Source organism: Chanodichthys erythropterus, chromosome 14 (genome assembly GCF_024489055.1).
Source record: "Chanodichthys erythropterus isolate Z2021 chromosome 14, ASM2448905v1, whole genome shotgun sequence".
Lineage (NCBI taxonomy): Eukaryota > Metazoa > Chordata > Actinopteri > Cypriniformes > Xenocyprididae > Chanodichthys > Chanodichthys erythropterus.
Genome location: NC_090234.1, coordinates 37,895,100 through 37,910,020, shown reverse-complemented (window position 1 = coordinate 37,910,020; position 14,921 = coordinate 37,895,100). Strand labels below are relative to the sequence as shown.

Genomic DNA, 14,921 nt, shown 5'->3' with positions numbered 1-14,921 from the left:
CCTCCACAGTTGAAAAAATGTTTGGAGCAGCTGTTTCCTTCAGACCTTTGATTCAACTTGGCTTTTGCAGCTGTCGGGGTGCAAGGAATGATATTTACCCTTATAGAAGTATAGGACAAGCACTTCATTGTTTCATCACATGTTCTTCTGCACTGAAAGACTCTCACCAGAGACCTGATCGAGTGAAAAGACTCTAAAAATCCAGGTGCTTCAATAAGACAAGACCAAACAGTAACACACGGCACATACACACTATTTTTCCCTGAAGAAGTCATAAACAGAGGAAGGTCCCCTGCTGCTAAAGTGCAGCACATATTGAAAGCCTGTACTCCCAGCCATCCAATGGGTCGCCTTGTTTATTAATCCTGCGTAAGAATGCCACTTTCAAACAGCACAGAGCTCCCAGAGGTGCCCTGGCCTTGCTTTTTTTTCTGACATGTGATAAACACAAGATGGCCGCCCCCACCCCAGTTGGTTTACATAAGACTGCTAAAACATCCCTCTGCCTCTTGCCCTCTACAGCGGCAGCACGTACCCTTCTCAGCACAACCCCAGCAGCCAGAAACAGCCTCATTTGCCAGCAGACCATACGTGCGCCGTATTTGTGCTGCATAAATCATCCTTTCATCGCACAGTTTCTTCTGGCGGCCATGTTTTTTTTCCAGGTTTGTGGAGGTAGCATACCTCTGCCCTGTACTGTAGCGGCTCTGTAAACCATTGACGGATCCAGTCCAGCTGGCTGGGTGAGCAGCCCTCTCCCTGACATTCTCGCCCTGTACTAGTCCACTCCAGGCAGGCTGACGGGTCCTACCCCTCATCTACCTCCTCCGCTGACCAAAAACAGCCTCTTTTTTTATTCACTGCCTTGTTCACTCACTGACTCTGTGAAATTAAAACCTCTGTGGAAGAAAAAATTAAAACTAAGGATGGTTCATGATGAAGACTACCCTTGTGAAAAAGAAGTGCACTTAAGTGTACTGAGTGTGCACCTAACGACTAACAAACTAAAGCACAAGTAAAATACTTATAGTTAAAATACTTATAATTATATTTTATTGAATCTGTTAAATGTACTACATCTTAACAAAGACTATAGAATAACACAAGACGTGTCACTCGTATTGTTTTGAATGGGAGAAAGTGTAACGCACAATATGGCGGAATAAGTCCCGCCTTCTAAATAAGAGCCAATCGCTGACTGGTAAAGTCATCGCGTCACGTCAGCGGCCGTTAGAATTGCCGGTTTCAGACGCATTTAGGTCTGCGAATGCGCATTAGGTTGATCCAGCCTGAAAAATACAGTTTTTTGTCATGATTCGAGCATTTAGAATCTAAAATTAATTTAATCGTAAGGTTGGCGAACAGTTTTGGAGAATTTGACGTTTCAAAGATGGCCGCCGAGTGAAATTACTTGTCTTAAAGGGACTTTGATCTTAATCATTGCAAATGTGTATATTTAAATACATGATGAGTTTCAACAGAAATTACATTAAAGTATATTTTAGTGTTAAGCCGCGCACACACTTAACGATTGTAAGGCCGATTATGAATGTAAATTAAGACGTATGACTGATCACGCTCAAACGGGCGCACTTTTCTGTTGGTCAAACTAGGAAACCAGTTGGCCACTAAGCTAAACTAGCTAAACATCCACTTGACAACATGAAGACCAGGTTAAACCAACCTGATCTCACAACAATTCTTACATATTTGATGAGGTGGCTAATTTGTGCGAATTCGTACGACTTCATTCGTACAAATTCATACAATTTTTGCTAAATCATACATATTTTTCGAGTTGCCCAATTCATATTTCATACAATGACCTACCCCTAACCCCACCCCTAAACCTACCCGTCAACCAAATCGTACAAATTAGCCACCTCGTAAAATACGTAAGAATTGGTCATGAGATAGTGTTGGCTTAAACCAGTCAAGATCCTTAGGATGGTTTAAGTACATTTTTCAGCAGAGAAATTTGACAAAACTTATTGTTCTAATTTGTAAAAATATATTTTTTATTAAATTGTATAATTTTTTTATTTATGAAAACACTTTTTTTTTTCTAAAAATGCAAAAAGCTTTCTTCTAGGGTTAGAAGAAACCCTAGTTTGGGTTAGTCTATAGTGTTTATAATTATAGTAACTAGTCTATGGCAGTCTATGGTATGTCCTCATTTAGATAGCTAAGTAACATGAGTGTGTCTGCAGCCTGCAAACCGCTTCTTTCAGTTTGCCTTTGATGAGCCCACATTTCTCTAAATTGTTTCCCCTAAAATGTATATTGCCAGACGGCTGTGTTTATGTTAACGGTATAGCGTGTTTATATGACGAGTACATCTTCCACTGTAGAAAAAAGAGAAACTCTTGCTCTGAATCAAGGGATTATAAGACAGACGCCTGCACTCTGACAGCTGGCCACTTGAGTTTTACAAATGACAGACAAACTCCATCAGTGGAAAGTTTTAGAAGTATGTCGACCAGAAATGGAGGGGAAAAAACCTTGCACAGGGTCAGAAAGAACACACTACGAAAAAAGCAGGAGGAAAGCTTGAAAGATAAGGCGAAACTAACTTGTCAACTCACAAAATATACATAAACATGTCAAAAAGGGAGTTTACGAGTAAATTGTGTTTATACCACTAAACTGTGTGGCAATAAAACATCTTAAGCATCACATTCTGGTGCAGTTAGGGTGTGGATATCTGTCATGAAGTCCTGTGGAGACAGCCTGGAGCTCTGTTTCCGTAACACAGTGTGATGTTCAGTAAGCTGGATGATCAGACGGCTAAACCAAAGCTTTCCTCCCCTTTCCCATCCCCTGTGACAGGAGAACACGGAAAGCTGGAGAGGGACTGAGCTCTTGGCACAAAGATTAAATGAGGGAGTTTTAACTGCTAATTAATTGCAGGTCCAGCTCACACACACATGCACACGCTAATACCCTAAAAATTCTCTCACATGCAACTACACAAGATCTGTTCTCTCTTAAATGCACAGAAACGGACATTCAAAAGCTCTTAGTATGTATGTAACACATTTTAAAAGGAATTACAAAGCTGTTTTTTTTCTCATATTGTGCCCCAGTTTATGCCTTTACATGAAATATTTCTGACAACGAAAGCTCTAGTATGGATATTGTGCTGTTTATTATGGGGGAAATTATTAAATTAATTCCTTATGATTCCTTTCAACATTTATTTGAATTAAATATCCTTTTTACTTGACCAATCAGATAAAATAGCACATGATCTTAGATTCATATCAACAGCATTTTGCACCGTGGACATCATGTTTCTCTGGAGAGGCAGTATTAACCCCTTCGACATTACACTGGGACCCATTAGCTGAACTGAATAAGCCTCCTGTCATTTATGATTTAGCGCCTGCAGCCTATCCTCAGGCAATGCTCAAGAGTCCAGCGTAACCTGCATTTCCTGTGGCTCTTTCTGCCTTTCTGTCTCTCTCTCTCTCTCATGACCATCTTCATTCATTCCTTCGGCAGACACCATCCCTTCATCTGCTGCCTGCACCTCTCCCAGTGCATGAGAACCACTGTTATAGGCAGACTTGCCTGGGGCTTTTTAAATATGTATGTGAATCATGATACTCTCTTGCCATTAGCTATGGAAATATAACTCAAACAAAGGACATTTATATGAAACTGAATGCAGATGAATGCCGTGCCATTCTGCAAGTTCGGGCCGATAGCTAGTATGTAAAACAGGTTTGTATTTCTTCTCTCACATGCACACTATTCATTTAGACAAGAGCTAACATTTCTTCAAACAGGAAAGTGTTGAGTACCGGGTTAATATACCGGCACCACACAGGCAGATATCTGGGTGTGCAACTCTGTAAGCAGGTTTTCCTGCAGGAAAAATCTCAACTGAAGAGAGCCAGAGCTTTACAGACTGACACAGTAGCTAAATGACCACAGTGATATACACTTGGCCCGGGACGATGCGCCTCAAAGCGCTCACTGACCATCCTTAAGCGTTTTATTTGGCTTGCTCGTGTATGCAGTGTTGAGTTATGTGCCACAGTCCTCTGTAAGTTAACGTTGGTGCCAGACTACGGGAAACCAAGGGCTTGACCAAATCAAAACAGACTCGGCCGCAAATTTACGGACCTGCTACTGAAAGAGCTGAATGACCGGGGGAGGGATTTTCTGCTAGTGCCATTCAAATTTGGAAAAAGCTTTTTCGTTCATTTGTCTTGGTATGGGTATATGAATACGAGAGAATGAAACTGTAGCAAAGGGATATTATTTAGTGGTAATATTTGGGGGAAATGCATGGAGAATGTGCATGATAAAAAAATCTCTGGGAGAGTAGATCCAGCATGGTGTAATGAGATTTCCTCATGTACTGAACGTCCTAAATCATGAGGCTTTGATGGGGCGAGCATCAATAGATGCATGGAACAAACTGTAAAAGAAACTGCACAAAATCTGGAAAACATGTTAGTTTTTTTTTTTTTTTTTTTTCCTGCAAAATATAAGTGATTAAAACATAGCACCAGTGGGAGAAAATGTTCTTGGAAAGCTAACAATTGATTTCCTGGAAACTTACAGTTAGTTCTCTGGTGGGGTCGTGTCAGAGATGTTTCACTTTTAATATCAGTGATGTTGACTTGTAGTTTTGTCTCAAGGGTCCGGTGAATGTTAGTGGGTGTATCCGAGCGACTCCCTTGGGAAATCAGCCTCTCTGAAACCATCAGTGACTTTTAATAAAAAAAAATAATTTAAAGGTGCCCTAGATTATGTTTTTAAAAGATGTAATATAAGTCTAAGGTGTCCCCTGAATGTGTCTGTGAAGTTTCAGCTCAAAATACCCCATAGATTTTTTTTAATTAATTTTTTTAACTGCCTATTTTGGAGCATCATTATAAACGCGCCGATTTATGACGTGGCCCCTTTAAATCCCATGGTCCACGCCCACAGAGATCGCGCTTGCCTTAAACAGTGCCTTAAAGTGCATATTGCAGGTTTAACATTTTTCAGATGCGGAAGTAAAATTCTCTCTCAATAAAAAAACGACTCCAGAAGCCTATGTAGCGTATTTATGCGTGTTTTTTCAAGAAAATCTATTTCATACATTATTTTTCTATACATTGAATCACTAAAGCTCTAACCTGCAATATGCCCTTTAAAAAAAGTTCACACAGCTAATATAACCCTCAAAATGGATCTTTACAAAGTGTTCGTCATGCATGCGTCGGATTATGTGAGTATTGTATACTGTTATATTGTTTACACTGATTCTGAATGAGTGAGGCTATGCTGCGTGGCTAAAGCTAACGTTACACACTGTTGGAGAGATTTATAAAGAATGAAGTTGTGTTTATGAATTATACAGACTGCAGGTGTTTAAAAATGAAAATAGCGACGGCTCTTGTCTCCGTGAATACAGTAAGAAACAATGGTAACTTTAACCACATTTAACAGTACATTAGCAACATGCTAACGAAACATTTAGAAAGACAATTTACAAATATCACTAAAAATATCATGTTATCATGGATCGTGTCAGTTATTATTGCTCCATCTGCCATTTTTCGCTGTTGTTCTTGCTTGCTTACTTAGTCTGATGATTCAGCTGTGCACATCCAGACGTTTTGCCCTTGTCTAATGCCTTTCATAATGATAATGTTGGGACCGTGGGCTGGCATATGCAAATATTGGGGCGTACACAGTCGGTGTTATGTTGAGATTCGCCTGTTCTTCTGAGGTCTTTTAAACAAATGAGATTTATATAAGAAGGAGGAAACAATGGAGTTTGAGACTCACTGTATGTCATTTCCATGTACTGAACTCTTGTTATTTAACTATGGCAAGATAAATTAAATTTTTCATTCGAGGGCACCTTTAAGTTGCTTCACTGACAACTAGTTGAAAGAAACAACATAATTATTTTGCAAGAAATTGTGATTCCTTAAAGGATAAGTTCACTTTAAAATGAAAATTACCCCAAGCTTTACTCATTTACTCATCCTCAAGCCATCCTAGGTGTATATGACTCTCTTCTTTCTGATGAACACAATCAGAGAAATATTAATAAATATCCTGATGCATCCAAGCTTTTTAATGCATGGGGACGAGTATGAGCTGAAGAAAGTGCATCCATCCATCATAAACGTACTCCACATGGCTCCGGGGGGTTAATAAATGCCTTCTGAAGCAAATCGATGCATTTGTGTAAGAAAAATATCCATATTTAACAAGTTATAAAGTAAAATATCTAACTTCTGCCAGACCGCCTTCTGTATTCAACTTACGAAAAAAGCCTAACTGACATTCTTACACAAGGGCATATTAATATTTCTCTGATTGTGTTCATCAGAAAGAAGAAAGTCATATACACCTAGGATGGCTTCCGGGTGAGTAAAGCTTGGGCTAATTTTCATTTTAAAGTGAACTAATCCTTTAAGATGTCCCCTCTTTCCAAACCAAATCAGTAAAGGACAGAAAATTCTTGCTTCAAATTTATAGTTGTAGATTTTATTATAATATATTTGTATTTTTGTTAGTATTTCATTTAAAATGATTTGTTTGGCATATTAAAAATGCTGTCTTTTTATGCTCACCTCAGATGTCAGTCGTCAAAAAAATGTAAAGGTATGCAGAGCTCTAAACACAGAAAGGTCAATAAATATTGACACACTAAAAGCAGTGGTTTGATTTTTTTTGTCAGGATGATTAAAGGTCAAATACACTTAACCTCAAGAACCACCAATAGGTTAATAAAGACACTACTCAAAGCAAATAGGATTGGAGAGTTGAGCAGAGGTTTACATCATGTCACCAAAACACAACAGATCATGTAGTTTATTCCACTACATGCCACCCTTATTCCCTTTATTACCTCCTTCCACTTTCTCTCTTAGTTGAAGAGTAAAATTGTGGAGCTGAGCAGTGTGAGAGCTAATAAGGTCCAGTGGGAAACCACAAAAATTAATGAAGTCTACTAAAAAATCATATGAACTTCTCACACTGGTCTAATCATCTTTACTAAATCATTTCTTTTTGGCATCTTTCAAGCCACCCATATCACCATATCATATACCATCTCTTAAAATCATTTCCTATTCCAAATTTCACATGTTGTTCCTACTTTTGTTGGTCCTAGGTATATTAAAAACACAAAATTATGTAAATCACTGCATTGCAGAGTATAGCATTACATTTTCTACCATATTCTGTTCTCAAATTCAAACAGGGACAAGAATCATGAATTCATTTAATCACTAAAACAACATCAGAACAACTTACTGGATGTATTTTTTAGCCCTCCCAACTATGATCTAATAAGCCAGAGAAGTATACTCTTAAGAAAATGTCAGTCGAAGTTTTAAGTTGCATGTCTCTTGAAAGATGAAGTGAGTGTATATGTGCAGTGATCAAACACGGGCTGCTGTAGAGCTATACGGTGAGTACCAGAATAAGTGTACCATAGCGCTCATTTCTGAGGCAGCAGCTTTGGGCTCCGTGTGATTGATGTTGAGGTCCATAGAGCAGATCATCTCCCTCAGCCCTCACATTTACATACCGCGTAACCAGGCATACAGCTATAAAGCTATTTTTAAAACACACTCAAGCAGAGGGAAGAAGATTTTTTATTTATGATTAAGAATAAGTTATTCAATAAACCAATAGCTCTGCCTAGTGCTGGTCTCAGACACTTATTAATTAATTGGTTTATAATTGTAACAAGTTGTGAATTTTTTTGCATTTTTGGCACCACTGAAGCTGTGTTTGGTTTAGCAATTATTTATTTCTCTTCTTTAAATCTGGACCTTAATATACTATTTCACAGAATTTTCCAGACAGACTTCATGAAGTGTTTCTCTTAATCACTTCCTTACATGGACATACTATTCATGTACATTTAATTCTCTGCATTCTTTGCCCTTAAGTAGTCCAAAATGTTTAGTTGATGGTCCCCACCCGCTGTGTGAGAATAATTCAAATGAAAATGATCAAAATATTTACCTGCTTTATAGCAGGTTAACTACCCATGCCAGCCTGAAAAGTGGGTATGAGGTGTGTCATTAAATTAACATTTAATGATTTAATTCATAATGTTACCTTAAAACAATCCTGCAAAATAATAGGCTACTTTAATAACAAATATGCCGATATTAAATTGGGAAAGATGTACTGTATACAGGAAGCTTAGCTCTGCTTTTTCTGATTTAGCATCTGCTTTCATCCAATTTAGATTATATGAATGTAACAAGAAAACCAATCCGATAAAAGGGTGTTTACATTTTATACACTGACTCAGTGTTGCCATACATTGATATGCAAATTAGTACATATATTTCAATTGTTAATGTTGACTATCAACATACATAATTATCATTTGAAAGGTTTTATAAAGCAAAATATGGATGAGAATCGAGAAACTAAAATTGTTTAACTAAGTATTAGTCGTGTGCAAGGTTTAGCACCGTTTTGCATGCCCAATAAATCACTTTCAGAATGCAGCCTATGGATTTTTTTCTCCGCCGCATGTAGAAGGAAAGTTTCTGATAGCTGAAACCCACCGCAATTACATCCAATGACCAATCAAAAGCAAGACGCAAAGGAAAACAAAACCTGTGATTGGTCTAAAACGCTACTGGTTTCAAGGCGCCCCGCGTCGAGGGGCAGTGATTCTGAATGAGGGGTGTGTAGAAACCGACGGCACATTATTGTATGTGCGCTTCGCTTGCGCTCAAACCATCCAGTCAGTGAGAAGCGCGTCTACTCAGCGCACGCGAAAGCGCACTCTGCTCAAGATATCCGACTGAAGTTTTCCAGCACCGATACGACTCCCTGAAAGGCAGTTCTAAAGTCACTGGATACACAGGCTTACACGCGGGATTTGGAGAGCCAGGCGGAAAACTTGAAATAACATTCGGAAGATTCCCTCACAAACATTGGAGAAAAAAAAAAAACTATGCGCTCGTTGTGGATTTAGTTTGGATGTATTTTCGGACTTTTGTTTCATTCACAAATCCACTCATTTGCTTAACATGATTGCTTTCACACCACGAGTGTCGTGACAAAAGCTCAAACAAGGAGTTTCTGGTCGCGTACGAACTGGTCACACAGAAACTTTTTTCTCTGTGAACTCGCAGCTTTATTTCTTTCGGACCGAATCACCTAAATTTCCTCAAAATGCAACACTGTCGCGGGATTACTCGATATTTTCTTCTTTTTTTCACCCTGGCCCTGCAGCCGTCCAGCGGTCAGTATCATGGAGAGAAGGGCATCTCCATTCCCGAGCACGGCTTCTGCCAGCCCATATCGATACCTCTCTGTACGGACATCGCCTACAACCAGACCATTATGCCTAACCTTTTGGGTCACACCAACCAGGAGGACGCCGGGCTGGAAGTGCACCAGTTCTACCCCCTAGTGAAAGTGCAGTGCTCCATGGACCTGAAGTTCTTCCTCTGCTCCATGTACGCGCCGGTTTGCACTGTGCTCGAGCAAGCCATCCCGCCGTGTCGCTCCCTGTGCGAGCGCGCGAGACAAGGCTGCGAGGCCCTCATGAACAAGTTCGGTTTCCAGTGGCCCGAGCGACTGCGCTGCGAGAATTTCCCGGTCCACGGCGCGGGGGAGATCTGCGTGGGCCAGAACACCTCGGACGCGGGAAGCCCGACCTCAAACCCGACGCCCTACGTCCCAGAACTGATCACACTACAGCCGAGCGTGGTCAGACCCAACCAGCAATTCACATGTCCACTGCAGCTCAAAGTGCCCACTTATCTGAAGTACCACTTCATGGGCGAAAAGGACTGCGGGGCGCCATGTGAGCCCACTAGACCCAACGGATTGATGTATTTTAGAGAGGAAGAGGTCAAATTTGGCCGGCTCTGGGTGGGCATTTGGTCCATTTTGTGCTGTGTCAGTACACTGTTCACTGTTCTCACCTACTTAGTGGACATGAGGAGGTTTCGTTACCCGGAGAGGCCCATCATCTTCCTCTCCGGGTGTTACTTCATGGTGGCTGTTGCTTACGCAGCAGGCTTTTTCCTTGAAGACAAAGTTGTTTGCATTGACAAATTCAACGACGATGGTTACAAGACCGTCGCGCAGGGCACCAAAAAAGAGGGCTGCACTATCCTCTTCATGATCCTCTATTTCTTCGGCATGGCAAGTTCAATCTGGTGGGTCATTCTGTCCCTCACATGGTTCCTCTCTGCGGGAATGAAGTGGGGTCATGAAGCCATCGAGGCCAACTCTCAGTATTTCCACCTTGCCGCTTGGGCTGTTCCAGCAGTGAAGACCATCACCATTCTTGCCATGGGCCAAGTGGATGGCGACCTCCTCACCGGTGTGTGCTACGTTGGCATCTACAACGTGGACTCGCTGCGTGGCTTTGTCCTCGCGCCCCTTTTCGTATACCTCTTCATAGGCACCTCGTTTCTCCTGGCCGGCTTCGTGTCGCTTTTCCGCATCAGAACCATCATGAAGCACGACGGCACCAAGACGGAGAAGCTGGAGAAGCTGATGGTGCGCATCGGCGTGTTTAGTGTGCTCTACACGGTTCCCGCTACCATCGTGATCGCGTGCTACTTCTACGAGCAGGCTTTCCGAGAGCAATGGGAGAAGACCTGGCACATGCAGACGTGTAAGCGTTTCGCCGTCCCTTGCCCGGTCAATAACTTCGCCCCTATGTCTCCGGACTTCACCGTATTCATGATAAAGTACCTGATGACCATGATAGTAGGAATCACCTCTGGGTTTTGGATATGGTCTGGGAAAACTCTGCAGTCGTGGCGCAGGTTTTATAAAAGGCTCAGCAATAGCAACCAAGGCGAGACGACGGTATGAAAAGGAAAAATAATAGTTTTGGTCAGGCTACGACCAAGCAACTTTTCTCTGAGGTAAATGTCTCGAGCGGAGACATGGCGAACTGTTACGCGAAACGAGTGAGTTTTGTGGACACTACTGTGTGCCTAAACGTTTCCACGGTGGAAACGGACCATCATGAACAGTGTTATCAGCCTGAGTCTGTTTAACCGTTGTTTTTCTCATATATCTGTATGTGAAAAAGACATTTGACTGTATTTCTGTGTATCATTTGCAGATGTGAGATCTCTGTAGACAGTACTGAATGCTTTGCGCAACGCTCATGGTTCTGTACCTGAAATTTTGGACGTAATTTGCCTTATACACATGTACCATCCCTTGTTTAAACTGGGGACTTGTATGACTTTCGCAGCCCTCCGTCGACAATCATGCATACTAGGCACACATGGACCGTCAAGTACGCATTAGGATTGGGATACTTATATGCATGTGTGCAGCTGTGAATTTATGCAAGCTCCCTTTAAACGATGTAACGTGTAAATAATCACCTTTTCTCAAAGAATATATGTATTTATGAAAATAATCTTGCTGTTTTTTACTTGGTTTTTAAAATTTGGTAAGAGACCTTTGTATCTGTACAGTTTCGCTGAATAAAATGATTAGATTTTTAACGAACTGACTCATTTTACTTTACATTTGGCATTAGACAGCGCTTGTTTGCTACAAAACGTTTTTACTTTTAAGATTATAAAAAACAGAGATATAGAAATGTGTAAACCACGTGCTAATTTGTTAAACCTTAAGCATTTATTGTAAGAAAACAATCAGAGAGTGTTTGGAATAACTATTTGAAGCAATCGTTTGAAGACCAAACGTGGTATTTTGGTGTCTTGACTTTTAAAACGAAAAGCACATGAGACAAAATTATTTTTAATTTAATTCCAAAACAAAGTCAGCCTCAAAGAATGAAACCTAATACAGCTGTGCGTTCAGATGTTTACTGTGGTGATATTATTGAACGAATAAAAAGTACTGGTGTTTAGAGAAACTCCTGCCTTACAGAGATGAAGTGTACGACCGGTGCTTTGGCGCCACCCACAGGTCACTGATATGTTGCGAACACTTGATTACAAGCTGAGTCGACTTTAAGTATTGTGAATGGACTGCAAAAACAAGTTTCAAGAACGAAACATACGTTATATTTTATTTTTAAGCAAAAAATTTAGATTATCATCAACTACTGTACATAATTTATGTCTTGTGTTATTGGAGAGCTTTAAATGTATTTAGATGCATACAGCCTTGAAGAAATAGACAATATCCAAAGTAGGGTTTTCAAAGTGATGACATAGAAGAACCATTTTTGGTTCCCCAAAAAGAATGTTTCAGTTTTTAAAAGAACCATTTTTTAGTGAGAAGAACATTCAAAAAATCAAAAGAACCTTTTTTCACGAAGACCCTTTTGTCTAATGGAAGGGTTACATGGATTTTAAAGATTCTTCATGGAAGCATATAGATGCCAATAAAGACCTTTTGTTTTTAAGAGTGTACTGCAAAGGAAAATGAATCACCAAAATATTATATTGCATATTATATTGTGAATAAAATATATTAATATTATATTTATATTTCATGAATCATATTCTGTAACTATAATTGTGTTGCAAACACTCTTAAATGCCTACAAAGTACAAGCTTTTGGCCTTCTTGGATATCATGCACCTTAAAATATTTTTACTGTAAATCTGTTAGGCCCCTAACATTTACAGTACTGTTCTCTGGATGTGCAAAGTGCCCATATTAACTGTGGCACTTTCTAAAGCAACTAATTTGTGATATACACATGAATAAATTTTAAAAATAGAAAGAAAAAAAAAACAGCCTATGAAAGACTTAAAACAGTCTTTAGCCCTATTTTACTATACTTATATTCATCAATGTGGGTCAAAAGCAACTCAAGGATCACAGGTGGATGCTGTTTCTTAAGACAATAGAAGGTTTAATTTTCACAATACTCAAAGCAAGAGCTCAGCTCAGAGGCAGGTTAACGTTAAGTATTCTAACATTTTGTCCTCATCAGCCTATTAAACCCTGCAGGTGGCTGGACTAGGGTTCTCTGTTCACCGTCACAAAGTATGATCTCAGAGTAATAAAATGATTCACCATGTAACACAAAGCACATGGAGTTGTGGTTGAAGAGGCTAGTGTTGTGGTTCAGAGGCATCCACAGCAGTCTGAAGAAGTCTTCCCTCTACAGTAAACTGTAACGCTTAGTTAAAACCTTCATCCTCTTGCAGATCTGAGTATATTAAAACACAAGAGCTCAAAAGATCAAAACCAATGCACAGTTAATACTTTACGCACTTTACAATATGGTTCCATTTATCAACATTAGTTAACTATATTAACTCTCTGAATTAATTTAAACAGCATTTATTATGGAATGTACGTTTGGTCTTGGCGGATTAGATCTGCTACGCTGCTGCTGGATGAGCGAGAATACATCTAAAATGCACATAAAAACATTGAAGTGTATTTAGGCTGCTGCAAGGAAATATAGGGAGAACCCCCCTCCGAGCAGATCTAGGCAGGTGGTGCTGGGGAAGGTGGAGGGCAAGTGAAATCCCGTGGTGCACTGCAATGAACTGATCTGATTCAAAGTCAGGAATAAAATAGAACAAAACGGAATGATTGGATGACCAATTGGGTTTAAGTGAACCAATCAGCTGCTTGGAAGAGTTTCATGACAACTATATATTTGTTAAGAAACTAACAATGAAAAAATACTGTTAAAGCATTGATTAATCTTAGTTAATTACAATATTTACTAATATATTATTAAAATCAAAAGTTGCTTCTGTTAATATTGGTTAATGGACCTGAGCTAACATAAACTAACATTTGTATTTTTGTTTCATTAACTAAAATGAACAAAGATTAATAATTACTGTAGCAAATATGCTTATTGTTTGTTAATGTTATAATGCATTAACTAATGGGACCTTATTGTAAAGTGTTACTCAAAGTGTTCCTAAAACATGTTCAAAACAGTTTTACTTTTTATTAATATTTTCATATTTACATTTTTAATTTTAGTTACATTTTAATTCTGTTGTTTTTAATATGTCTATATAATTGTTATTAATTTTTAGTGTTATGTTAAGTTTTTTAATACTTTATTTTAGTTTAGTTAATATTTATTTTATTTCAAGCAACAAAATGGTTTTCATGATTTTAATTTTAGTTTCAGTTAACTATAATAACCCTGCGGTATCCTCTTAGATTATTTAAGGATATTCTGCAGGTCTTTTAGTTGTGCTTTAACAATTTCCCCTGTCTTTTTGATTGATGAGGGGTTTTATGTGAAGGAAGGAAAGGTCTATTTCTTGTGGCACAGTCAATAACACTAATTAGGGATGTGTTATACTGGGCATATGACGGGACGTGTCGAGCTGGAGACCCAGTTCACGTTATTCACAAGCTGTGAGCTGTCAACTTACTTTTGTTTGCATTTTAGGATGGGTTTAGCAAAGGTAGTCAGAGTTTCTGGCCTGACCAGGAGGGGGTAATTGCTTGGTTGCAACCAAGGCAACAAGAAAACAGTGCTCTGCTGAGGAGCTGTGGAGAGCCTGGCAACAGCAAAGCTCAGCAAACACAGACATTCGTAACATGGGTCGAAATGATTCTGTAGTATGTAAAAGCAGCAGGCGGGGATGCTGAGCGAACACGCAAATGCATTCTGAGTTAAAGAGAAACGGTCATTGAGGAGAGGGGTGCTGGGCCACAGACTGAGGTACGAGAGAAAAAAACAAGTTCTTTAAAACCTAGATGATTTATAACAATATTGAAAATGCCTTTGTCATTTTAAAAACTTGCATGTACTTTTTCAGCATTCATCCAAAGAACATTATCAGCAGCACAATGAAAGATTTTGTCCTGTCATTGCTGAGTCGTGGGTACGGCCATTTTGTGCCAGATGAAGATGGTAATGATGGAAGACTGGAGGTCTGTTTTGAACCAGAGGTAAATGTTTCTACATATGTGTCTATATAAGGCCAGTTTCAATGAGTAAGTTTGATTTATTCGAATGCAGCAGAACACAGTCAACAGAAACA

At 39.4% G+C, this 14,921-nt stretch overlaps 2 protein-coding genes across 2 annotated transcripts in view; both read left to right on the top strand.

Moving 5' to 3' along the window:
• The first annotated feature begins 8,748 nt into the window (after positions 1–8,748).
• Positions 8,749–11,630, top strand: fzd7a (frizzled class receptor 7a). Its single transcript, XM_067408985.1, has one exon. It carries the CDS (start codon positions 9,166–9,168, stop codon positions 10,825–10,827), a length of 1,662 nt encoding a protein of 553 aa, XP_067265086.1. The 5' UTR covers positions 8,749–9,165; the 3' UTR covers positions 10,828–11,630.
• Positions 11,631–14,727: 3,097 nt separating this feature from the next.
• Positions 14,728–14,921, top strand: part of LOC137036251 (uncharacterized protein KIAA2012) — a 48,061-nt gene continuing 47,867 nt past the window's right edge. The window contains exon 1 of the mRNA XM_067410286.1: positions 14,728–14,829. Within this exon, the coding sequence (XP_067266387.1) occupies positions 14,728–14,829 (102 nt within the window). The remainder of the gene's footprint in view (positions 14,830–14,921) is intronic.